Genomic DNA, 26,418 nt, shown 5'->3' on the forward strand with positions numbered 1-26,418 from the left:
GCATGTCAGCCTTCCCGGCACATGGCAGCTGAGAGCCCTCTCGGGAGGGTGCGGGAGGTCCTGATCCGGGCGCCGCCAGCTTGCTCTGTGATCTTCGCTAAGCCCCTCAATCCTTCTGCTCTGCCATGTGCAAACCAAATGCTCCCAGCGTCACCCTGGATCCTCCACGGCAAAGACAAGCAGAATCCAAGTGGGGGGCTGTTTTTGCATCAGGGGCCACAGGACCCTTCTTGGCGGTGCTTATAGATTTCTTCAGAAACGCCATTCTCACCCGCTTGTGGACAAGGACTGAGCCAGTGTGACCAGCGTGTCCCAGGGTGCCTGGGAGTTTCCTGGTTGTAACACTGAGAAGCCCCGTGTCCTAGAACAACCTGGAGAGTTGGTCACTCTGTCCGTACTCCACTTTGGTGTGAGAGAATGAGTAAATTCTGGCTGGTGGTGCGTCCTCCACACCTTACACCCTCTCCCCGTAAACATGGCTGGAGGTGGCTTCTCTGCCAGGGGTGAAGGGAAGACCCGTTTGAGATTAACAGAGATGAGGAAAGCAGACATTCCAAGCTACCTCTCCCCAACTTCGAGCTTACTTCTGACCTGGAGGGGGCACACAGACCCTTATCTAGGACCCACTGGAGACTCCTGTCTTGCTGGGTTCCTGTGTGGGGCCAGGTGGCAAGAAGGGACAGGTGTGGAGATGTCCAGTTCAATGCCTCCTCATGTCACATATAGGTGTTTAACCTTTCCTTGGATGCGCCGCCCTCACAGGCATTCACGGGGCAGGGAGACCGATGTGCTGGCACACGTGCACCCCCCCCCCCCAACCAGCACCTTCACCTGCCAGCATGATGCCAGGCCCACGCACTCACGAACGGTAACCAGAGCTTAAGCAAAACACCCACGGAGATTGAGCTATGCAAATAGGCGTGCACACACACACACACACAGATGGATGCAGGGAAGAGGGGCTGGGAAACGGCATGGGCAGGCAGAAGATTCCTGGAGACAGCATGGGGGGGGGGGCATGTGCACGGGAGTCCAGAACGGGCACCATGGCGCGAGCGTGCTCAGGAGGCGGCGGTGGCCATGGACACAGCACACACACCTCCCCCAGCCTCCTTATCTAGTCTCCAACCAGAGCTCCAGTTTGGCATGTTTGGGGGCAGGCCCTGAACATCAAGAGATGCCCCCCACCCTCCCCCTGCCAGGCAGGAGCCTCTTGGGGCTGCCAGACCTGTGTAGGTACCAGGGCTTTCTGGCACCGCTCCCCGGGAGAAAGGGCAGGCCCGGACGTGCTGCACAGGGGAGCAGGCGTGTGGGGGGTGGCTCTTACACAATCCCATCCGGGCCCGGCAAGGCGGGAGAGTTGAAAGGCCCCTGGCAGCTCCCCAGGCCCTTCTGCCCGGGCAAGGAAACCACAGCCTGAAACGCCTGGGTTTCTGAAGGGCGGGAAGGCGGGAGTTTTTGAGGCCTGCTCCACTCAGGCTGCCTCCCAGACTCTGTCATTCCTCTGAGGCCAGAGGGGCTGCCGAGCATGTCGGGCACCGAATCATCGGCTTCCGGAAACTCCGCTAGGCTGGTGCCCTCATTTCCCACTGAATATGGGAAGAATTTGCTGAAGACATTGTTCCTTTGCCCAGAGATCTGCAGACACCGAAACCTATCCACTTAGGGGCAGAAAGCAGCTGGAAAATGGGGCCCTGAGAAGCCCGATGGTTTTCCTGGATGGATGTGCCAGATACTCTTCTAAGCACTTTCTGAATATTAACCAGTTCAATTCCCACCATAACCCCAGAAGGTAGGCAACTGTTATTATCATCTCCATTTTTTTAGAGGTGAGGAAATGACTTGCCTAGTTTCACACAGCTCGCATGTGGCAAGACTGGGATATGAACCCAGGCAGCTTTACCAGCGTTTATAACCTTTTTGGTCTTTTGGGAACCAAGCAGACTTGTGAGACAACCAATTAGGAATACATTGGAAATGGCTTAGGAGCCAGGGTTGCAAACATAAGTGCCTACAGGGCCAGACAGGTGAAAAAAGTGTGACTCAGGCCTGGCAGCGAGAGGCCTGTGGTCCCAACTGGAGAATGTGTAGGTAACCCAGAGGTGTCCTTATACAAATTCCTTAAAAACAAAACTTGCCTGGGGGCCACTTGGGGCCCCTGCCTTAGAGAAGCTCTAACCTAAGCCCAGGGCACCTCTGACATGCACGTGGAAATGTGGTCTAACAGGGCATACCAGCTCATCTTGGGAGGTTTCAAAGGCCACAGAAGCAGCAAAGGACAGAGATGTATCAGTGAGTGGAAGTGACAGAGGACAGGAAGAACAGCCATTCAGAAACAGCAAAGATGATGTGAGTGGCCTGTCCCTGGAGGAACGGAGGCTCTTGATAGCCTAAATAACTCCATCACTTATGAGTCCAAGGAGGTCCAAGGAGGCCACTTCTGCTCCAGGACACATCTAACAAGGCAGAGTCTTTCATTTTAGGATTTTAGCCCCAGCTTGGTCACTGATTCACTTGGTTACTTCAAGTTCCTTGCTATAATCCTTGGTCTGCTCTTTTGACTTGTTACAAGTAAAGTGATACCATATTGGAGGCTGAACGTACAAATTTGCTGATTTTCAATTGGTTTTGACCTACAAAAACATCAGTTTTCATACGATTCAACCCTATAATTGTCCTGTCTACCTTGCAAGATGCAGAGGATAAATGAAAATGCTTGAGGGGTGAGCCAAAGACTCCCTGCTATGTACACAGCAAGCGCTCAGTGAATGCTTGCTGAATGTAAATACTGGTTCCAGAACCAGGTGCGCAGGAGCCTTCCTTACTGCTTCTAGCAGAGCCAACAGCTTGGGGGACAGGGGGTGGGGAGGGGGACAGGGTCAGGCAAAGCAGTTCTTCGAGGGAAATTCACGCTCACCCAGCTCCTCCCAAACGTCTGCAGCATTGCCCAGAACCACTCCCCTACGCCCTCACCGCCCCCCCCCCCGCACCCCGCCCCTACCCCTGCCCCTGTCCCTGAGCCATAATCCAGAAGGCATGTCCAGTTTTCAGCTTGGATATACAGACTGCCCAAGGTCACCATCCAGGGAGGTTAGAAGCCCCAATTGCTTAGATGTGGCACAGACCAAGCTCTCGCTGCATCTGGGTTTTGTGGACTGAACAATTCCTTCTAGGGTAAACCAGAGATTAATGGATGCAAGGAAGGTAGAAGGCGCTGTCCTGCCTCATTTACGATGCCGCACAATCCCTCCAGTTCTTGGAGACTGTGGCACAAAAGAGGAGATCACAACGGCGGCGGACAACAAGCCCCTTCCTCCTCTGGGGCGAAGAACCGCCCCAGGTCCACGCCGCAATAAAGGCAGCTGGCCGGGGGAGGAAGGGACCGAACAAAGAGTTGGGACGCGTGGTCCTTGGGGATACTATTGCGAGTCCCTTGGACTGACGCGCGCCCACTCTGCCGAAAATCCCACTTCCAGCCATTGGGGTGCCTGGGGGCAGGACGGAGACCCGCAGACGCCCCCTCCGCTGCCGCGTACCCGGGACGGGATGGCGACCGCCAGGCAGCAGGAGGTGGCGCGATGCTCCCGCCCTTTCCAGCACCTGTCCTACGTTTCTCCCGGGCAAAGGACAGGGAGCCCGGGCTTCTCTCTTCCCAGAGGACAAGTCGCTTGGGAAAAGCCCCAACGGCCAGACTGACAGATGTGAACCAGGATGCGGGCCTGACGCGTGCGGGACAGGGGAAGCGGGGAGGGGGCCCAGACCCAGGTGGCGCCCCTGCACTCTCCGCGCCTCCTCCCGGCGGGAGTCCCGGGACATAGGAGGCAGCCAGGCGGATGCGTGGTAAGCTCAGCAAAGGGAGTCTCGAGGTGGGAATGGGGTCAGCGAGCCCCTGACCTAAGAGAAACAAGAAGGGCGACTCAGTCTCTCCTCCCGTTCCTCACTTTAAGCTCTACTGGATTTGGCATCCGTCCCTCCTCCACGACTTAAGACTCCGGGTTTTCTCCATTCCCAGATCGGCGGCCCCAAGAGACAGACAGCGGAACCTGCCAATGGCAGGACGCAAAGCGTCAACTTTGTGTTCGCCCGCCACTCTCAGCCAGTGTGCGCCCGTTTCTCCGGAGTCCCGCCTTCCGTGTCGGGCGCCCCCTTCTGGCAACACGGGGATGAACCCTATCTGTCGCCATGTTGAGTGCGGCACAGAGAGTTTATTTATTTTTTTTTCTGGAACATTTTCCCATCGATTCTAATCTTTCTTCCCACACGGCTGGCCTCTTACTTCGACAGCCAAGCGCGGTTGCAATAAGGAGGATGTAGCCTGCGGTTTTCGGATCGTCTGCGTGATCTGATCGCCACGTCACGCCACGCTTACCGAGCCCAACGCCATCTTGAGTGTGGCGCCTTGATGGTTCTCTTCTCAGGGCTCCGCGTGGTTCCCTAAATGGCGCCCCAAACTTCAAGGAGTCCCCAAGGACTAGCCCAACTGGTCTAAAGGACGTTTATTTCCCCCAGTAAGCTCTCAGTGTATAAGCTCATGTGCCCCTCGCAGCCCCTTAAGGACGGTGAGAGAGGGTAGACTCGATGGCCGGGCCGTGGAAGGAGGCTCCCAGAGGCTGTCACGACGGCAGTGACGGTCCGGAGCAGGCGCTGTCCAATGCCCTGGGGTGCGGAGACCGCTGTGTGGTGCGACGCCCGTGGGATTGTCCTGTTCGAAGGCAGGAGCCTGCACCGGCCCACGGCTCCCCTCGAAGCACGAATCCCAGAGAGTGTGCTTGGCACGGAGCCCGCTCGTCGGGTGGCTCAGGCGGCCAACGCCGGGGCTGGTGGTGGGCAAAGGGGTCACCTCTTCAAAGACTGGGGCGTCTGGGGCTGGGCAGAGGATGTTGACGACGTAAAGACGGGGCGGCCTAGGAGCGCGGGTCTCGGCCTCGCGCCCTCAATGATCGTCTTAGGGCTACCGCCCACTTGCCATGGGACAATTCTTGGTTGAAGGTGCCCAGGAGCGGGGGGCGGGCACCTTCCCGGGCACTGCACAGGGCACCGCCCCGGGCGAGCGCAGCCCAGCACCCGGCCCTCCCCTCCCCCTCGCTGGCAGCCGTCGTGCGCGCCGGTCGCCGCCTCCTCTTCCCTCCCCCTCCTTCCGAGCAGCAGCGGGGAGGGGAAGACGGGGGGGGGGGGGGCTGGGCGGGCAGCTTTGCCGCGCTTTGGCTTTCTGCGTCAGCAGCCCCAGCAAAACAGCTGCGGGAGCGCGCGCCCAGAGCGCGCTCGCGCGCCCCTCCCCCACGGCGCCGGCGCCGCCGAGACCCGGCAAACTAAGGCCCTGAATGACAGTGCGGCCGGCGACTGCGCAGCGCGGGACGCACCAAGGCACTGCCGCTTTAAGCACGCTTGCCCATTGTTCGGAATCGAGCCAATGAGCGAGCGCCCGCTCCCTGTGCTCAGCCAATAGCATTCGGGCAGAGGAGGCCGAGCGCCGCCCACTAATCTATATTAAAGGTTCTGGCGCCGCGTGAGTTCCCCACTGGCTGCTCTGAAAAGCCATCTTTGCATTGTTCCTGCGTCCGGCTTCCCGTTCGCCGCAACCACCTCCGCCGCGCGCCTCCTCCGCCACCCCGGACTCCGGCAGCTTTGTCGCCAGAGTCCTCGAACTCTCGCTCTCTTTTTAATCCGCTGCATCGGATCACCGGCGTGCCCCATCATGTCAGACGCGGCCGTGGACACCAGCTCCGAGATCACCACCAAGGTGAGGCTGGACGCCGCCCGCCCCTTCGGGGTCCGAAGGCTGCCGCCGGAGCGGTGTTTGGCGCGCGACGGCTGGGCTGCCCCAATCTCGCTGTCGTTTCTTCCTGTGGAGAGACTGCTCGCCCCCGGCCTAGGCCCCCCGGCAGCCCAGTCTTTTGTGTGCGGGGGAGGGGGCGGGAAGCGCTGCGGGCAGACGTGATGCCCGTCGAGGAGTGGGCCGGGGTGCCCTCGGGGTCCCGAGGGCGGGTGCGGGGGCTGAGGGGCTCGGCTGATGGGTGTCGCACAGCTCCTGAAACTTGTTTGTGACTCGTCTGAACAGTGGCGGGAGGAGAGGGGCCGGGCTGGGGGTCGTCAGCCCGCAGGGCACACGGAAATAACTTTGAAACTCGAGCGCGTTTGGAATCGGAAGTGCTGGGGGGGGGTGCGCGTTGCAGGCGCGGGTCGGCTGCGGGAAGTGGCGGCTCCGCAGCGAGCGCCCGCCGGCGGCGCTGCTCTTTGTTCGGAGCCGGGCTGCCTCGTTTCGCGCCTTGCAGTGGGTCCGAGGAGGTTTATCGGGACTAAGCTCTGATAAGGCGGAGTGGGGCAGCGGGTCAGCCGGCCGCTACGTCGATTGTCTCCGCGGAGGTGTGAAGGTCTCCTCCACCCTGGGGGCCCTCAGGGAGGGCGGGGGTAGGCGTTCTCCGGGGAGAGTGCTCCGGGAGCAGCCGCCCAGCTTCAATAATTCAGCGGTGCCGGGTTTGGCTGTGGAGGAGGCGAGCCCACGCGCCGTTGGGGAGGAAACGGAAAGTGAAGGAACGGCGCGCCGCGGCGACGATGGGCGCCCCCCGCGGCTGCCCGGGAAGCACCGTGTGCGCGGCCGCTCCGGAGGCGACGCGGACGAACAAAAGCTGTGGCCGCGGCTGCCCCGTTGCGGGGTCAAGCCGGGCGCCAGAGGTGTTTGGGAGACTGGTGCTGCGGGTTCACTGCCCTCGGTTTTGAGGTCTTGGGTGTTTGGCGCAGTTCTGGTCCTGCGCGCCGGGTAGTTTCCGCGGCCCGCGCGGCCAGCGTCTCCGCCCTCAGCGGGAGCGCGGCACTTTAAGGCACATCGGCGTTTTTACCCGGAGGCTCTTGTCCGCGCCTCTCTCGTGCCCCTACGGGGACGGGTACGAGTCACCTTGGCGTCTCCTTAACCTCTGTGCCCCTGGCGTCACCTCTGGCTCTCTCCCAGGGGTGACTCCCCCTGCGGAGTGGAGCTGGCGACTGGGATCTCCGCAAGGGCTTCAGCCCGGCCCCCTCTGGGCCCAGCCCGGGAACTAGTCGGGGGTGGAAGGGTCGGCCCTTCCCGGTGCGGACGTCCGCGTTCGCTTTCCTTCTAGGCAATTTCCCGCCGGGAATAAATAGCGCGTGGAGCGCGTCCCCGACGGCCTCGGGCTGCCGGTCTGAGAAAGCCCTGTGGACTTCGGGGCGGCCTCCCGCGGGACTTTGCCCGCCAAATGCGAGACGCAGGCCCACGCGTCGAGGCCTGTGGTGGGGGCGTCGAGAGACCCGGAAAGACCGGCGCGCAAGTCGCGCAGTGGCTGGGCCAGCGCAGCCCGCACGCCCCGGGTCTCCAGGGTCAGGGGCGCACTCGGCGGCCCTGGGCCACGTGCTCCGCGCGCGCGGTGCGTGCCGAGGTCCGCGCGCAAAGCCCGCCGGGCGGGGGCTGCGCGCCTGCGCGCCGCGTTCTCCCCGCCCCCACCCGCTCCCCGGGGCTTCGGCCGCCAGGGGGCGGGAGCGGGCGGTGCCTGGGTTCGCGGCCCGTCGGCCCGGGGTAATGGGGCCGACAGGTGCCCCGGGGCCGCTCACTGGATGGAGGCCGAGCTGCACCGGCGCCCGTCCCGACGCCTGTTTGTGTTGGCAGCCGGTTCGGCAGTGCCAGGTGGAAAAAGTTACGAGGCTTTGGGGCGCCCCCGACGGCGTTGCCCTTTGGACCGTGTCCACTCCTCGAGGTGCGGCCGAACACTGAGAGCCGCCGCGCGGACAGCGAGAAGCTGGGAGGGAGATGGGGAGCTCCGGGCCGCGCGCATCTGAACAAGGGTCGAGTCACCCAAGCTGGGGTGCATTTCCCGGCAACAGTCTGGGACTTCCTGGGACAGCTGTCACATATAGGGGATTGGTGGGTTCGGGTTTTTTTCCAAAGACCTGCCCTTGCAGGTCCTGGGCTACCGTGGGCTTGGAGCTTAAGCTCGGCTCTAAGGCGGCCTTCCCAGTTCTGCCTGTTTGCTTCCTCCCATTCCCTTCCCAGGCTAACCCGCCCACGGGAGTTCTCCCCGCAGCGCCCGGGCCCTCCCTCCATTACCTTATTTATTTATGGCGCATACCTGCTGTCTTCCAAGGAGGATTTGTGAGAGGCGGAGCTCCCTCTGGTTGGAAACCAGTCTGTGATGGGTGTGTGAGAGTGAAGTGTTCCCGGGCTCGTCTGCCCAGCCAGACGGGTTTAAGGCTGTGGTGCCACAGTGGCTCTTTTCCTAAGGAGCATGAGTAAGGGACGGTGGGAACAACTGTAGGGGACTGTTTTTGGTGTGTTTCTTAAGGGTTGAGAAATCGGAGGAAACCTTGACCACAGACACCCTGGGTATCCTGTGGCCCTTCCTTGCAGTATTTCCAAGTGTAATACGGGGCTGTTAGGACACCCACATCAGCGGTACATACGTGCCTTGAGCCCTGGGCCTCTTTGCCAGCCCTGGGTTTCTCAAAAAGACTTACTGGTTCCCTCTTACTTTTTGAAGGACTTAAAGGAGAAGAAGGAAGTTGTGGAGGAGGCGGAGAATGGAAGAGACGCCCCTGCTAATGGGAACGCTGTGAGTGTCCACCTTCCCCATCACCCCTAACTGCTCTGGGCCAGGAAGTTCTCACTCCAGCTTGGGTTTAATCCTGGTTAGGGGAGGAGGCCGAGCCCTCGGGCAGTTCCTGCATGGTGGTCCCCTGGTGGAGCTTTAGGAAGATGAATTGATGAGTTCTCTTAGCTGGTCTGGGACTGTAGATGCACTGGTGGGGTCCCGGGGAAGGGATGGAGCAGGACCGATGGCCTGTTCTCATTAACAACCTGGTTATGTTTTCTGTCGAGGAGAATGAGGAAAATGGGGAGCAGGAGGCTGACAATGAGGTAGATGAAGAAGAGGAAGAAGGGGGAGAGGAAGAAGAGGAGGAGGAGGAAGGTGATGGTGAGTAGCCTTGTTCATCTCCCCTTTTGGGGTTCCTTTCCCTTGCTTTGTCTAGAAAAGGCGCAGGAATTGGGGGTTTCTGGGGTTGGAGACCGGTGGACCCCCTGCAGCCGGGTTTGTACTGTGGAGTTAGGACTTTGTTGTAGGCTAGTGAGGCGAAGCTGTGCCCTATGCACCCACACTGACTCCCTTTGGTGCCTTCCGCGCACTGATCTGTTCGTCTGTCCTCTTGGGGTGCAGCCGGCTATGTGGGCCCTTTTTCTTCCTCCGTAGACTTGTGCCCGTGTGGCTGGTGTGGTACCCTGGCTGCCCGGTTTGTCGGGCTGCAGAGATCGGGGGTCTCTTGTCCTGGCGATTCTGTTACTGGCAGATCCCCTGAGGCGCTGTGGTGTTGTGTGTCTCTCCCCCCGCCAAGTTCTGGCTGTCACTGGGTGGGCAGGGTACCAAGATTCTTCCCTTAGTTGAGGAGGCAGCATGGTTTACCCTGGGGTTTGGTTCTGCAGGGGAGGAAGAGGATGGAGACGAAGATGAGGAGGCTGAGGCAGCCACGGGCAAACGGGCAGCTGAAGATGATGAGGTGGGTCCTGGCTTGGGTGTGGCTTGGGGGCTAAGGTGTTACCGCCCGAGGGGCCGCCGATTGGAGTCTGGGGTGGTGAGTGGTCCTGAAAGGCAGGCTCCCTTGTCTTGAGCAGGAATAGGAAGGAATCTAGGCCTGCCTTCCCAGAGCCCTGGAAGCCTCTGCAGGGGCCTTGACTGTCTTTTCTCTGCCCAGGATGACGATGTCGACACCAAGAAGCAGAAGACCGACGAGGATGACTAGACAGCAAAAAAGGAAAAGTTAAACTTAACAAAACAAAAAAAGGCCACCGTGACCTATTCACCCTCCACTTCCCGTCTCAGAATCTAAACGTGGTCACCTTCGAGTAGAGAGTCCCGCCCGCCCGCCCCACGCGGGCAGCGCCACCCGCAGATGACACACGCTCTCCGCCACCCAACCAAAACCACAACGTGAATTTGCAACAGGGGAGGAAAAAAGAACCAAAACTTCCAAGGCCCTGCTTTTTTTCTTAAAAGTACTTTAAAAAGGAAAATTTGTTTGTATTTTTTATTTACATTTTATATTTTTGTACATATTGTTAGGGGTCAGCCATTTTTAATGATCTCGGATGACCAAACCAGCCTTCGGAGCGTTCTCTGTCCTACTTCTGACTTTACTTGTGGTGTGACCATGTTCATTATAATCTCAAAGGAGAAAAAAAAACCTTGTAAAAAAAGCAAAAAACAACAACAAAAAAACAATCTTATTCCGAGCATTCCAGTAACTTTTTTTGTGTATGTACTTAGCTGTACTATAAGTAGTTGGTTTGTATGAGATGGTTAAAAAGGCCAAAGATAAAAGGTTTCTTTTTTTTCCTTTTTTGTCTATGAAGTTGCTGTTTATTTTTTTTGGCCTGTTTGATGTATGTGTGAAACAATGTTGTCCAACAATAAACCGGAATTTTATTTTGCTGAGTTGTTCTAACAAAGCTGTCTCAAGCCTGTTTTTTCTGTGTTTCATTTCTCTTTAGACTTGAGGGGGTGAAGATGGGAGGGGGAGGGTCTTGAGATCAAGCCCAGCTACGTTTCCTGGGGATAGTCGGCCAAAACCCCCAGTTTGCAAGGAGGATGGATGTGCCCGTTGGGCTGCATGGTGGGTGGCCATGGTGGTCAGCGACTGAGCCACGACAGGCCACCAAGACATGGGGAAGGACCCTGGAGTTCCGGGTTGAAGGGGGAGCTGCTTAACCTGGGTCGGTCTGCTTACCTCATAGGGTCGTCCCACGACTACCTCATTGGGTATCCTGGAAAGCGATGGCCGCAGCCCCAGGGACTCCAGAGGAACAGGCCCTAGGGTTGGGGTCTGCACTGGCCAGATGTGAGCCCGGGGCCAAGACCCCAGCCAGGCTGCCTCCCGCCTCCCGGTAGGATAACTGACAACTTTGGCCTTTCCTGCTGGGGCCTCTCCCAATTAGTGTGGCCACAGTGGCTCCCCCTGGTGGTGGCATGTGGCATATGCCACCTTCTGGTCCCTTTAAACTTTTCAGGGCGCTAATGCAGCCTTGCCCTAATTTTCCAAGCTCCAGCCTGGAGAAGGAAGTAGGACCTTGGTTAGAAGGGCAGGCCAGCCTGACCCTTGAGCACAGTTGAAGGTGGTAGGTGGGCACTTCGGATTTTCAGACACAGGTTGTGAGCAGTGAGGAAAGCTGAGTGAAGCAACGGTGACCTCAAGCTCAAGCCCTCAGGGAGAGGGAGCCATTGGAGCCCCCTAAGCTGCCTGAGGCCTGAAGATGAGCTTCACAAGCAGAAGCCCCCTACAGGCATCCCTAGTGTGTGCCCCCGAATCGTGGTGGTACCCATTCTCTAGGCTGTCAGCGAGATTGAAATCCTACTGGCAAACTGGCTGCAGGACCCACTGTGAGGGGCTTGTTCACTGAGCATGTAAATGTAGGGGCTCTGCCACCCGCTGGGGGGACCCTGGGCCTCCTTTGTCCCTCCCGAATGCGGGCCTTGCTCTTAGATACGAAGGACTGAGAGGGAAAAGGGGCTGGAAGGGGGTGGTGCACAGATCCATCCTCAGGAGGGATACGTCTCAGGTCGGTGTGCCCGAGCCTATGCCACAGGCAGGAGTGGGCAGAGGAGGAGGTGGGGACAGAAAAACCATGCACCCCCCCTACCTCCCAACACGGCATGTGGGAGTTCTTGCCTCGCACTTGAGCTGACTTACCCACTGCTTTATCCAAAGAGACAACCCTCTCCTGACAATCGCTCCCGTCTCCCTCTGCCCTCCCTCCACCTCAGGCCCTGCTCTGCATTAAGGAGTCTTCAAAACACCCGTGGGCAGTGAGGGGTTGGGGGGAGGGGGATGTTAGCTGAGGTACCCATCCACAACTCTTTAAGGAGAATCTGGGACAAGGGGACTCTGAGCACCAGGACAAGGGGTCCCGACAGCAGGGAGGGCCTCCCTGGGGAGGCAGCACTGAAGCTGAGACTGGAAAGGCCAGGAGGATGAAAAAGGAGATGCGGGACAGTTCGGGGGGTCAGCAGCGGTGCGCGGCCAGGCCCTGATGCAGGAGGGTGCTGAGAGCGCACAGGCAAAGGGGGCGGGCAGTCTGCCCCAGGTGCTGAGGTAGGATTTCTGGGGAAGCCATGGAATGGCTTTAGTAGGAAAACTCCCTGGAAAGCACTGAAGTGACATCTGCCGAGGCAGGGGTCCTGGATTAAGAAGAAGTCCTGAGTGGAAGAGAAACAGGTGATTTTGAGATACAACATGGGGTCAAGTGTCAAGACTCCGGGATAGGTTGGGTGTTGGAGGCCAGGATCCCCGACCCCAGGCTGGGGCCTGAGCCCTTCGGCACAGGGAGGAGCCATTTGCCACGTGGAAGGGGCTGGAGATGAAGGTCTAGACCTGCACGGAAACCTTGCTGTGTTTGAGGTGAATTGTCAGAGGCTGTTGGGTGCACAGGTCTGGGGGCAGAAGAGAGGCCTGGGCTGGGCCAAAGTAACCGAGGCCGAGGTACGAACAAGATAGGCCAGGACGAGGGCCCGGCAAGAAGACACAGGGCATTAAGTCACACCGGGGAACACAGAGCTAGATGCTGTCCCTCTCAGTAAGTGAAAGCTCTGAGCCCAGGGCCACCTCTCCCTTCATCCCAGGCCCCGCCTCCCTCGCTCACCAGCACATTAGCCTCCTTGTGTCCAAGGCAAGCTTGGTCCTCCCGCAGGGACTCTGCACTTGCCACTCCTGCCCCAGGGATGTCTGATTCCCAAACTTCTCATGACTCGATCCATGTTAGGTCTCAGTGCCAGTGTTACCTCCCCAGACAGGCCGTCCCTGTCCCTGACTTAAAGAAGGCCTTCCCCGGTTCTGTCCCTCAACCACAAAGCAGGTCTCACAATGTGAGCTCGTATATTTTATCGGTTTGTGTGTTTCTTGGCTGTCCCCCGTGCTTTGTTTACCACGTTTCCCTGCACACAGTATTCTGTCGATTCCATTCATTCATTCGTTCGTTCGTTCGTTCATTCGTTCATTTACATGTGCGCCCAGTGCTCTCCGGACACCACAGGGCACCTCCGGGTTGTGAGAGAGCATTCCACACCTTTGTCTCCCCCACCCTCGTTCGTGGATTCTGCTGGGCACCCCATTCTGGCGGGGGGTGGGGGGCTTGCCCTGCACAGGTGTTGGAGCGTGTGAAGACAAGCGTGGAGAGTCCTGGGCTGCTCAAGCCCCAGGCTGCCTGTCGCCCACTGAACTGCACCCAAACTGCTGCCAGGGTCGGGGATGGATCAAGGCTTCAGTAGGAAGGAACTTCTAGCCCTGAGCACCCACCCCATGTGTCCCGCATAGGCTGGGCTGGTGGCTTCTCGAGGCAAGACTGACCAGCTCCAGGGCAGCTCGGTCCTGCAGATGTTCCCAAGGCCCATAGCCCAGGCTGGGTCTCTAGCCCAAGGGGCAAAGAAGGAACATAGAAGGCAACGCATGGGGCTGGCATCAGGCTCCCAGGCTCCCTCGGTCTTGGAAGGAACTACTATCCTCAAAACTTCTAGAAAAGAGGTAAGAGGCTTAGCCCCATCCAGACGCAGATTTGACAGCTGTGTTAATGGGCAAGTAACTGAACCTTGCTGGGCCTCCCTGTCCTCCTCTGCACAATGGGAACAAGAGTGTGAGTCATAAGCCAGACCCAGGGCTTTCTTTCTTAATGTCCCATGTCTGCACCTAGCTCCCGGCACCCTCTGTCCCAGCCACATGGCCTCACCGCATCGCTTCGCCCCCCGAAGTTTGGCCTGGAATAGCCCTTTGCTACCTTTGGCACTTTGGCACTAGTCCTTCTAAAGGCCGCTACACTATTTGTCACTCCCTGGGGACCTGTTCTCAGACAACCTGTTCTACACATCCATCTTCCTCCCAAAGTCCCCTCCGTGGGCCAGGCTGCCCGCAAGGCCCAAATTGGAAGATTTGCAAGGGACGGGCTCCCTCTGGTGGACACAGAGGAACTGCAGGGGGCTCTGCTGGATTCTGCTCAGTCCGGGAAAGAGCCTTTCAGGGGCCCTGGCCTCGGGGAGCGCAACTTCAGCCACGGCCATCCCACAGAAAGACCTTCCTCCCTCTCTGTTTCTGGAGCCCCAGTCAGACCTGAGAGTCAGTGGTCATTTCGCAAGCCTTTCCTCTGGGCAGCTGATGGCCCAGGAATCTGGTCCTTATTTTCCTCAAGGGGAGACCCCAGAACCCTCCAGAGTCGAGCTGAGGTCAGGGGCAGTTCCTCCTGTGTCTGCCTTGAGTTCCGGTCCCCCGAGCTCCCTCTTGCTTAACTCCGGTCAAATGCTTGGTGTACACAGCACCCTTCTAGGGCAGGTCCAGCTCTTGGTCATCTCTGCTCGCTATTCACAGTGACTGCTGACCTAAGTCACAGTCCCAGGAGCCTCTGCTCCTTGGAATTGGGGGCTGGAGGTCCGAGGCTCCCAGAGGCACTCCCTGGTGCTCTGAGCTGCCTGCCAGGCTGCCCCAGGCCTGAGTGCCAGGATCTGGTCCCACCTCTTCTCGGCTGCCAACGCCGGCCCACGGGTCCAAAGACGGCCTACATCCCCAGTGCCCAGCCTTCTGCCATGCTTCCTCTGAGGCCTCCTATGTCCTGGATACGGGCCGTCCCTGCCCGCCTCAGGCCCTGGCCATTGTGTGGTCCCTGCCTGGTGAAAGCTGCTTCATGGGGATGGAAATTCTGGTCCCAGCTCTCCTTGGGGTAGTACAATTTTGCAGTGTAGCCGCTTGCCAACCCCTAGCTCCAAGCCCTTGAAGGCAAGGGTGGGGCCAGCCAGGAAAGGGGGCAGTGCTCTCCTCAGGCCTGCCTCTTCAGAGACCTCAGCCTCTGCTCACAGGGTCTGGTCTGAGTTCAGAGAGGCGATGAGAGCTCGAATTAGGAAACAGCCGAAACATTCTAAGGCTGCCTGCAACACGGACCTTATATACTAGGGGAATGGTACCTAGTGCGTGTGTGCAATTTACCGAGAAGGCCTAGCAGCCTGTGGCTGGCCGGGATTCCGTGAGGTCCTGAGCATAGCCAAGGGACCCAGCTTGGAGGGTGTACGCGCTCGTGAGCTCTTTGTCAAGGCTGCTGCCTTTGGCAGCAGAAATGCAGCAACAAGAGCCAGGTGGTCACTCGAGACAACCTCATTTCACATGCACCCATGCTGGGGCCCAGCTGTGAGGCTCTTGGCAGAGAGCAGATCTCTGGCAGGAAGGAGCTGCTGGTGAGGATTCCATAAGGTACCAGGGGACATATGTCGTTTTTGTCACCAGCAGCCATCCCATCGTCCTTCTCTTGGCAATAATCTCCTGAAATGGCGTCCAGTTTGCCTCTTAAAGAACTTCAGCCCGGGTACTCTCAAATTCCACCGCAGAGTACGTGACTTGGTCTTGACCAATCAGTGCCCAGGAACCCCTGGCTGTACTGATTGGCTCAGGGTTGGCCCATGACCCTAGCTGGTCCAATCGGAGTGAGCCTTGGGATTTTCAAAAAATAATTTATGTATTTATTCATGCACGTTTATTTATTTTGAGAGAGAGAGAGGGAGAGCCAGCCAGCAGGGGAGGGGCAGAGAGAGGGAGAAGGAGAATCCCATGCAGGCTCCATGCTGTGCCACCAGCACAGAGCTGGACACGGGGCTCAAACCCACCAACCCTGAGATCATGACCCGAGCTGAAGTCAAGAGTCGGACACTCAACCGACTCAGCTACTGAGGCACTCCTTAAATGTTTATTTTTTTTTAACGTTTATTTATTTTTGAGACAGAGAGAGACAGAGCATGAACGGGGGAGGGGCAGAGAGAGAGAGAGGCACAGAATCGGAAGCAGGCTCCGGGCTCTGAGCCATCAGCCCAGAGCCCGTCGCGGGGCTCGAACTCACTGACTGCAAGATCATGACCTGAGCCGAAGTCGGACGCCCAACCGACTGAGCCACCCAGGTGCCCCTAAATGTTTATTTTTGAGAGAGACAGAGAGAGCACAAGTAGGGGAGGGACAGAGAGAGAGGAGGACAGAGGATCCAAACCATGCTCTGTGCTGACAGCAGTGAGCCGATGTGGGGCTTGAACTCACAAACCGTGAGATCATGACCTGTGCCAAAGTCAGACACTTAGCTGACTGAGCCACCCAGGCACCCTGGGATTGTTTGTTTGTTTTTTAAGTAAGCTCTAGCCCAACAGGGGGCTTGAATTCATGACTCTGAGATCAAGAGTCACGTACTCCACCAGCTCAGCCAGCCAGGTACTCAAAATCTGGGATTTTTTTATTGAGTTGTTGAAAAGGGAAGAAACTTGGACCTGGGAGGTAAGCCTTGAACTTAGATCGATGGAGACTGCAGCCCATACAGATAGAAGCAGAGTTGAGCCAAGAGGCAGAGGAACTCTAAGTTCTATTTTTTTTTTTTTATATTTATTTTTGGGACAGCGCAAGTGGGGGAAGTGGAGAGAGAAGGTGATAGAGGATCCCGAAGCGGGCTCTGTGCTGACAGACTGATGTGGGACTCGAACTCACAGAACTCACAAACCACGAGATCATGACCTGATCCAAAGTCAGATGCTCAACCGACTGAGCCACCCGGGTGCCCAGAGGAACTCTAAGTTCTGATGACAGTGCTTGAGTCTCTGGGTTGAGCTGTGCCTAAATGCCGTACCAATCTCTGGACTTTTCAGTTACGCAAGTCTGTAAATTTCCTCCTAGTTTAGGCTGGTTAAGGTTGGGTTTTCCGTCGTCTGTAACTGAGTCATATTAGCAGACAGGAGAATAGGGGGCTCCAGGCTCCAATCTCCAAAGCCAACCAGGCCTCCATGAACAACAAAGACAGCTTGAGGAGGGAGGAACGAAGAGGTGTGGGCATTGCTTTCGTGGTGTGTTTTCTAGGTTGAGGGGGAGCAGAGGGAGGTGAGTCAACCTCAGAAGATACCGCGATGCTCATCGTTCATCTCTCAGTGGGATCGGAGTACTGCTTGACTCATTCCCAGCTGGGTTGGGGGTGGGGGCAAGGCCCAGCCACCCGAGCTGCCCACCTTAATTCCACTGCTTGGAGTTGCCCTTTCCCTCTTCTCCAGCCGTCGGTGCTCTCTGGTCCTCTGGCCTCCCAGCAACTCACTGAACTTACGGTCTTCCCACCTATGCCTCACAGCCAAACACAGTCTCACTGGACTCAGTCGCTGTGCGACTCCTGAATAAGGGGAGAGCCCCCCCCGCCCCCCCCCCCCCCGTCTTCATGCAGCCTGGCACCTCCCAATGTTTCTCTGCTCCAAGGTGTGCCTGAGAGGTGAGATCCATCCAGTTTGCCAAAGTGCTGAGGTAAGCAAGGTTGAAGGGTTTTCTTTCTGCAGAACAGGGTCTCACTGGGTCTTTAATACACAATGGAGTCTCTAAGAGGAAAATTTCACATGTGCAGCTCATTCCAAATTCGACCTGGATTTTTTTTTTTTTTAATAGAAAGCCTATTAACATATTGAAGGACATTAGTGTCCAGAAAAAGCTGACCTTGTACAAGGACCCCCACCAGGGCTCAGGGAATGTTTGCTGAACTAAACAGATGATAGGAAAGGATTCCTTTGGGAGCTGGTTCCATAGTCTGGCTCACAGAACCCTGCATGGGCCTCATGCAGGCTCTCTCAGCTGCCGGTAGTCTGGGGCCCTGTGACCCTTGTCAACACGGCCCAAGAGGTGGTTGGTATCAGTAGGTTTGGGTGGAGCAAAAAGTGGAAAGTGGTACAAATCTTTCTGGAAAGCATTTGACCCTGTATATCAAATTAAAAAAAAAAAATGTGCACATATTCTTTTGTCTTAGGAATTCATCTGCAACTCCATTCTGTACCCTAGGAAAATTGCTACCACTTCCCACAGGTATTCTCTGGGTCCTTCTCACCAATCTCCCCACAATGTCCCACTAGAGCTGGGGGCTGTGGCCTGTTGGAGACTGATGATGGGCAGACATCTAGTCTTGAAGATACTGAGGCTGGATGGGTTCCAGCACCAGGGGGGAGGTGACAGTGGATTCTACAATTCCGATCCCTTTGTCAACATTGTCCCTAGCCAGCTTTGAGGGGCCGCTGGTCTCTCTACTGGTCAACCTCTCAGGAAATATCTCTCTCCAGGAGATGCTCATTTCTTTCCTTGGAGACAGTGTGGTCTGGACGCATTTCATTTTATTGATTTATTAAAAAAAATTTTTTTAACATTTACTCATTTTTTGAGAGACAGAGAGCACAAGCAGAGGAGGGGCAGAGAGAGGGGGAGACGCAGAATCCGAAGCAGGCTCCAGGCTCTGAGCTGTCAGCACAGAGCCCGATGCAGGGCTTGAGCTCATGAAACACGAGATAGTGACCTGAGCCGAAGTCGGACGCTTAACCGACTGAGCCACCCAGGCTCCCCTGGATGCATTTTAAAGACCTTGGCATTAAATGAGTCCCATTATTAGGTAGGCGGGCTTTATATTATTTTCCTGGTCTGCTCAGGGGCTTGCCAAAATCACAATGACTTAGCTTTTAAATGGTAGTCTCTTGTGGGGCGCCTGGATGGCTCAGTTGGTTAAGTGTCTGACTTTGGCCTAGGTCATGATCTCGCCATTCCAGAATTCGAGCCCCGTGTGGGGCTCTGTGCTGACAGCTCAGAGCCTGAAGCCTGTTTTGGATTCTGTGTCTCCCTCTCTCTCTGCCCCTCCCCCCACTCCTGCTCTCTCTCTCTCAAAAATAAACATTAAAAAAAAGTTATAAACGGTTTGTCTCCTGTAATGCCATGACATTTTTTAGATGTGGCACTCCCAGTGGCCACTTGCCTCTGCAAGGAGGCCAAGGAGGTGCCTGTGGGCAGGGGCAAGGTTTTTTTCAGCAAATGATTGTGTGTCTTCTTCAAAACGCCACCAAATCCACAGTGAGGTCTCAGAATTCTGTGCCAGAATGATATCATCTGAGCCTGGAAATGTTTGAGGATCACTGTGGCCATAAAACCACCTGAATATCATATAAGGTGTCTACTTTTGGGGTGCCTGGGTGGTTCAGTCGGTTAAGCCTCCGACTCTTGCTTTTGGCTCAGGTCACCATCTCCCGGTTCGTGGGTTCCAGCCCCACGTTGGACTTGCACTGGCAATGCAGGGCCTGCTTGGGATTCTCTCTCTCCCTCGCTCTCTGCCTCTCCCCCACTCACACGCACGTGTGCTCGTGCACTCTCTCAAAATAAATAAAGTGTCTACTTTTAAGTAGATGTAAACCCCTCAAGAAAAACCTTAACCTAATTGTACCAAATGTATTGCTGATCACTGCTGAATACAAGCCAATTAAAAGAGGGTAACAATTAGACAATCTGCCAGAAGAAGGGATTTGGATCCCAATCCTGACCAAGGGCTGAGCCCTGAGTAAACAGTATATATATGGCCAATAATATACCATGAAAGAAAAGAAATGACCATTATCAATCTCTAACAACATAAAAGAGTGGAATGAAATTCCAAGTTCTGTAAATAGAACCCCTGATGACATAGGGGTTCCCTGTGCACCATAAAATATTCAAATACCATATTGTATGGCTTTAATACACATATGTTAGCCCCAGATGAAAATAATAATTATACATAAAACATTCATGTGATAATAATCTTGCTTATCCTCTTATAATTGAGAAGAGCTATTTGGAGGATGATTTGAATAAATCAAGTCACTTAAAAAGCCACTCTAAGAAATTTGAATAAATGCCTTCTTTTCCCTTGAAAACATTTCCTCTAATAAGTACAAGAATTCAAAAGCATCCCATGGAACCAAGAGCTGTCTGAGTTCGGGAGATGGGGTGGGGAGGGGGTGGTCAATACCCAGTTTTGCTAGCTGCCATTGAAGGTTTTATGTGCATGTGTTTCTTGCCATCTGAAAGGTGGATTTCATTTTATTTTAAGTAATCTCTACACCTGATGTTGGGCTCAAACTAATGACCCCAAGATCAAGAGTTGCATACTCTACCGACTGAGCCAGCCAGGTGCTCCTGAAAGACATATTTTTTTAGAGATTTTTTCCCTGAATGTTTATTTATTTTTGTGTGAGAGAGACAGAGACAGAACATGATCAGGGGAGGAGCAGAGAGAGAGGGAGACACAGAATTTGAAGCAGGCTCCAGGCTCTGAGCTGTCAGCACGGAGCCCGACATGGGGCTGGAACTCACAAACTGCGAGATCATGACCTTAGTGGAAGTCAGACGCTTAACCCACTGAGCTCCCTGAAAAGCATATGTTAAACTAAAGGCTTAGGGCACCTGGCTGGCTGTTGGTAGAGAATGTGACTCTTTGATCTCAGAGTGGTGAGTCTGAGCCTCACACTGGGTGTGGAAATTACTCGAAAATAAATCTGAAAACAACAACAACAGAACACCTAAGGGCTTACTAGAAAGTCTTTAAACTGTCTCTGTTCACAGCATCCTCAGTGTCTCAGTAGTTTTTTCATAATGCAACTAAACCAAAATAAACAACACTTCTCTTTATTATGTAGTATATTAAATATTTATATCCTAACCTAGTTAGTAGCTGTTATATTATCTGGGAAAAAGAAAAGCCACATAAATTGCGAGAAAAAATATTTTTATTTTATTTGTAATCACAATGACTTACTGATGGGCTATGTGCCTGCTGAGCACCGCACAGCTTCTCAAACTTTGGAATCAGATTGGACACAACCACCCTCATTTCCTATTCACATTGATTTTTAAGGGGTGCTTATCACCCAAACTTCCCAAAACTCGGTTTCTTAAAGATACCTCCTCAAAAAGAATGTAACGTGCTGTAATGTGATGTTGAAACCGAACTGCCTTGAGTTCCTAGTGACCAGTGTGCGACATATGTCCCAAATTGTTGCGTTTCCTTTGAAAATTAAAATATCCTTTGGCACCCTTGTGAATTTGCTGAAGTGCCCTGGGGTGCCTCGGTGCACAGTTTGGGAACCAAATCTCTACTTTTCGCTCCATTCCACTTCACCCCCGTTTTATTCAAAACTACAGCCAAAGATGCTCGTTTCAGACCCAATAAAAGCACCAAAAAAACTGCTAAGCAGATTATGTCTTCACTGTGAGGACTATTTTAACAGTGTATTTTGAAAGCTGCCAAAACAATTGCCTGCTCACCAGCAAGAAATTCTAAAAATAAACCATTCAATACAGAGGGATTGGCAACCAGACGAACATTTTGGGGCTCTTTTTGGCCGTGATGCGAAGGATAAATCAGAAGGGGAGGCGATGCAGTTGGCCCCACAGGCCCCAGGTGGTTGTAGGAACCACAGCACGGGGAGCAGGGCTGGAAAAGATGTCTGTGAAGCTGGTCAACAGGCTGGTCTGAATTGTGGGGCGGCCCATTCTCCCCACTGACCTCCAGGGAGGGGTCATCAGCTCTGAAGTTCTCCTCCTTCCCTGACCTGGGCAGATGTTTCTGCCTGCCAGTCCCACCCGAGCCTGGGGGGTGGTGGTGAAGGAAAGCAGGGACCTCTGTGGCCGTTTTCTCCTCAGTTCTCCTCTCCACCCTGCACCAGGCTGCATGGGGCCGGTTCATGCCTCTCACAAGGAGGAGTCCCTTGTAGTAAATTAGAGAATCGTGGGTACCATACCGGGTTCTTGCTTTGTTGAGTGTTTAGGGGACTTAAAACATCTTTTCGAGTAAAAGCCTGGCTGTCAAAGGCTGTTGGCTTGCTGGGGACTCATCCAGCCTGTTTTGGTGGTCAAAAGCTGAACGCCGTCTTCTGTTCCTTTTCACACCAGACTGATGCTGCCATTTCTTCAGAGCTGTCCTATTTCTTCAGAGCATTGATCACTATCTGAAATTATTTGCTTCCTGTCTCCTCTCATTAGAATCTAATGGTAGGGACTTCCCTAGTCTTGTCCAGCAAGTACCTCCACCATTTAGAACAGTGGTTGGTATATAAAAAGTGCTCGATACACATGCGTGGAGTGAATGTATAATGCTTAAAGGGTTTGCATATCGTATATTCTCGATATTCAAGAGCTAAAAAAGAAAGAAAGAAAACAAGAGAAAAGAAAAGAAAGGAAAAGAAAAGAAAAAAATCCACTAACAAACATTTTAGGGACAAGGTGGTTGGAAGCAAATCAAGAGTCTGAAAGGAGCTGAACTCCCAGAAAAGGGGCTCCCAGAATCCAGAAGAATCTCCAGATGTCAAAAGGATTAAAGGCAGGAGACAGAACAGGAAGGACCAGAAGGGGGCAGTGGATCAGTGGCGTTCGAGTATGCACTGGAGGAGAGGAGGCCGGGACCGGGGCCAGACAGCAGTGGCTGAGGAGTGAATGAGAGGCAGGGAGTGGAAAGAAGGAGTGGAGACAATTCCAAGGAGTTTGCATCTGCAGAGAAAGAGAAGGATGCAGCAGGACTGAGGGAAAACGTTATTTTTAAAAACTTGGTTTTTAGGGTGACTCGAATACATTTTGAGGTTAAGAACTGAAGGACTCAGGGAAGAGGGCTTTGCTGATTTTTCCGAATTGTGTGTCATCTCTTCTTCCTTTTTAAATTTTCATCTTATTCATTTATTTTTTTTATCTCTCCTTCATTTCTTTTAAAGTTGTATTAAAAAAAAATTTTTTTAACGTTCATTTATTTTTGAGACAGAGAGAGAGCATGAATGGGGGAGGGTCAGAGAGAGAGAGGGAGACACAGAATCCGAAGCAGGCTCCAGGCTCTGAGCTGTCAGCACAGAGCCCGAAGCGGGGCTCAAACTCACGGACCGCGAGATCATGAGCCGAGCCGAAGTCGGACGCCCAACCGACTGAGCCACCCAGGTGCCCCTAAAGTTGTATTTTTTTTTTAAGGGGCTCAAACTCACAACCTCGAGGTCAGGAGTTGCACGCTCTTCCGGCTGAGCCAGCCAGGCGCCCCGATCTCTTCTTCCTTTAAGTTCACCCGTGCTTCCCTTATGGCACTTGTACTCGTCACGTCCCTCTACTAGAGGCACGTGAAAGGCAGGCCTGTGCCTCACACACACATAGATAGTAAGAGTGTGAGTGTGACCTAATGTGGCCTTTGGTAGACTTGACTGCCTGCAACCCCTGCTTTTGCCCAACTGGGGCCAGACTCAGTGCTTCACCACACGCCCACCACAGAAGTCCAAAAACACCGGCAAGGAACGCAGCGAACCTCAACCAGAGTTTTCTACATAGAAATCTATGTTTGAAAGGGTCTTCTAAGTTCTCCCACATCTTTCTCCAAGGTCATCTGTCTTCTCCTCCCCTACCTACACAGACTCTTCAGGTCCTCTTGATTGCCCGCAGCATCTGAATGCTTACCCTCTGCCTGCACAAGTCCGAACTGGGAGCACCCTTTGTTCATCAAGCATGCTGCCCGGAGACTTTAGTTTATCTTACAGCCACCTGTGTGGCTGTACATATTCACTTCTCTAACTTTTCCTCAATGTCTCCACCAGTACTTCTCAAAGTATGGTCCACAGACCACCTGCATCAGAATCACCTGGGGTGTTTTAACAGGTGGATTTCTAGGCCCCGCGCCTACTGAATCAGAGTCTCTGGCAGGTACTTGTAAATGTTTGAGAACGAGTGGCTGTACGCTGTGCTATGCCCGGGCTGTATGCTCTCTTTCATAACGTTCTGTGGCCTTCGATGTATCCACGGACGGCCCAGCTCTGCAGGCATTCGGATCTGCACCCACTCTACCAAGGCGGACTTTAACCTACGAGGGCCTCGTCCCCGCAGCTCTGTCCTCTCCTTCTGCTTGTGCTCCCCGCTGCCCGTGCTCCTCCCCCCTTCTCCTAGTCCACCACAGCTGCAGCCCCCCTCTGGGCCTGCTCCGGTCCCTCCTGCACGGTGCCTCTATCACACTGTCCCTGGAGTACACACTTTTTTGGCCTTAGTTGTTTCACGATAAGATGATCCACATTGCCTGAGCATATGCGCTGTTGCCTGAGGAGATGGTAAGAGTCGAAGGAGGACTGGGCTGTAACTTTTTTTCTAAGAGCAGCTGGCAAAGAAGTGTGTCCCTGACAGTGAAGGAGGCTCTAAGCAGGTGGAGAAGCTTCCCTGGAGATGCTCTTTTCTCCACTGGGAGGTGTCCAGTCCCCTGAGAGCCTTCCTTGATGGGGAGCAGATACAGTTTAGGAAAAGGAAAGGAGACGAGCTCTCACTCTGAGAAAAGAGATGGTATTTCCAGAAAGTAAAAGGAAACCTGGATTCATTTGAACTTTGTTGTTGTTGTTTTAATCCAACCTTGGAATTTAAAAATTGGCTTTTGAAGACAACAGCCCTAATGTGAAGAATAGAATTACCACTGAAACAGGGCAATAGTATACTAAAAATGTACTTCTCTCCCCATCCACAGATGCAAACAGACCCTTCGGCAACAGACAGAAGGAGAGGAGGAATCTGGGAGCAGGGGCTACACCACAGAGGGCCCATCTTTTGGTGTAGTCTCCTCCCCTCTGGCCTCAGACCTTACTACTGTGGGAACCGCAAAACTTTTAATTGTTGGTATTTTATAAAGGATAGTGAAAGCTACTGGGAGGTCAGAGGTAAGTTCCTAAAAAAGATCCCTTCTCTCTCTCATGTCGGACTTGCAGGCACTGCAGATATGATCGCTCTCTCCCACACCACACCGGTCACACCACCATTTGACTGGGTTTTGAGGCCTCCCAGCACCCCACCCCATCCCAGATGCATTCCCATCGTTCTCCACATGACTCGAAGGAGATTTTTTCCCTCCATTCTGTAACCTCTGTTCTCTCACTTAGGAATATAAGAATCCCTACTCTGCCAAGGAAATCTCTTGAACAAATGTACATCATAAAGGTATGAAAAAAGTTAACAACAAACAAACAACGGGCGCATCTATGTTCTGGAAGAGAACCGCTAAATATCACGTCTAAAAGACAAATGTTAAGGTCACGGGTCTTGTCTGGGTACGTTGTAACATTCTTGGAAAGCAGCAACTGAAGCAACAGGAACCGCAAGATCTATCAGTCGATCTCTGGAGTAAAACATAGTGGTGATCCTATGGTCTGATAAATGTCTTTCTTCCCATCATGGGGCCGAGTTCATGTTCCAGAAAAAGTAGAGATGAAAGCAGTGCCATGCTAAAGACTGTAGGAATATTTTAATTCGTATGTTTTAATTCATTATGTAATAATAATATCAGTCTATTTTACAAGTTAGGTGTATGAGAATGTATGAAATAGAAATGGTAGGAAAAAAACTAAACATAAGTCAGGAATATGAATTTTTCCAAAACCAGGGGCCAAAGGAAGATGTGTTGCCTGCAGGGCCCAAGGAGGAGGCAGGGAGGGGGTGGGAAGAGCATCCACTCTCGTGGTAAGCGTTTGTCCCTGTGTCACCGTGGGAAGGACTCAAGGCTCGCCTTCTACCCTGGTCTGGGGTTGGGAGTTTAGTCTGGTCAGTGGAAGATGGCAGCTTGGGAGGAAACAGCCATCTGGTTACCTACACAGAACTGGTCCCCTGGTGGCTGCAGGTGGGTTTTGCCATAGAGGGAATTAGGGGTGAAAGTGTCAAAAACCAAATGTGTGGAGGAAAAAAGTAAACAGTTTCCTCCTTTCCCCCCAAAACCCCAAATTCTTGAAATGCACACACATTCTTCTCTCAAACGTAGAAAAGTCTCACTCTGGATGTGCTTACAAGAAGATCGTCGTCAAAAAACTTTGTCTCTATGATAACATTCCCACTATAAGTAAGAAAAGAGGGCAAAAGAGTGAATGTGTTAGGCAACAGATTTCATTCTCACCAAGTGGTTTCAGTTTGGGTCTGCCGGGCTCAAGGACATGCACCCACCTAGAACCTTGGCTTGGGGACACTAAAATCTATGTCTAAATGGGGTTAGAAGTCTAATGTGACATTTAACTTTCTGCAAGTTCAGAAAACAGAAGAGAGAGCATATCTTAATCCTTGATATATATAAAGCCCTTAGTAGAGGACTTTGCACACAGGGGTGCTTATAAAATGTGACTTTTTTTTTTTTTTTTTTAAATAACTGACTTTTTGATACGCCTGCAGGCATTTTGAAGCCTACAGGCCTCAGGGGTGGTATCTTGCCCTACAACACCTACTCTGGTGGACAGCTGAGGGTTGGCCTTTGCTGCATCTGTTCTCATCACTTTGGGTATAGCACTCTGCTCTTCTTTTGGGGACCCACACCATCTCCAGTCTGTGTCAGTCAAGTAGCCCCCGCTTCACCTGGCAAAGAGGTGGGCAGAGGACATAATTTGGGCCAGTCAGACTCTCTCCCTAGAGCAGGATACTTCCTATGGCTGCTCCTGAAGGAAATCACCCACGGATTCCTGCCATCTGCATCTTTTGAGCTGCCCAGGTCTCAGGACACCCCACACCTTTCAGCTCTGTCCTATTAGCTGGAGTCAGTTTCTACGGCTTGCAGCCAAAGAACCCCAAATGATACACCTGTATCGCTGCACAGAGTGGAATTTCATTTTTCTTGGTGGGTAT

General features: G+C 53.9%; 2 protein-coding genes across 3 annotated transcripts in view; one reads left to right on the top strand and one right to left on the bottom strand.

The window, feature by feature from the left end:
- The first annotated feature begins 5,303 nt into the window (after window positions 1–5,303).
- On the top strand, window positions 5,304–10,447 carry PTMA (prothymosin alpha). 2 transcript variants are annotated; one of them, XM_043578161.1, is made up of 5 exons: window positions 5,304–5,740; window positions 8,487–8,558; window positions 8,828–8,921; window positions 9,425–9,498; window positions 9,694–10,447. In XM_043578161.1, exons 1-5 carry the CDS (start codon window positions 5,696–5,698, stop codon window positions 9,739–9,741), a joined length of 333 nt encoding a protein of 110 aa, XP_043434096.1. In that variant the 5' UTR covers window positions 5,304–5,695; the 3' UTR covers window positions 9,742–10,447. The 2 variants fall into 2 exon arrangements, with proteins under 2 accessions (XP_043434096.1, XP_043434095.1); XM_043578160.1 differs by having other exon boundaries at window positions 5,499–5,740; window positions 8,825–8,921.
- Window positions 10,448–20,528: 10,081 nt separating this feature from the next.
- Window positions 20,529–26,418, bottom strand: part of PDE6D (phosphodiesterase 6D) — a 57,810-nt gene continuing 51,920 nt past the window's right edge. Inside the window, exon 6 of the mRNA XM_043573377.1 lies at window positions 20,529–25,642. Coding sequence (XP_043429312.1) covers window positions 25,561–25,642 — 82 coding nt within the window. The 3' untranslated portion in view covers window positions 20,529–25,560. The remainder of the gene's footprint in view (window positions 25,643–26,418) is intronic.

The sequence above is a fragment of the Prionailurus bengalensis genome, chromosome C1 (genome assembly GCF_016509475.1).
Source record: "Prionailurus bengalensis isolate Pbe53 chromosome C1, Fcat_Pben_1.1_paternal_pri, whole genome shotgun sequence".
In the NCBI taxonomy this organism is placed as follows: Eukaryota; Metazoa; Chordata; class Mammalia; order Carnivora; family Felidae; genus Prionailurus; species Prionailurus bengalensis.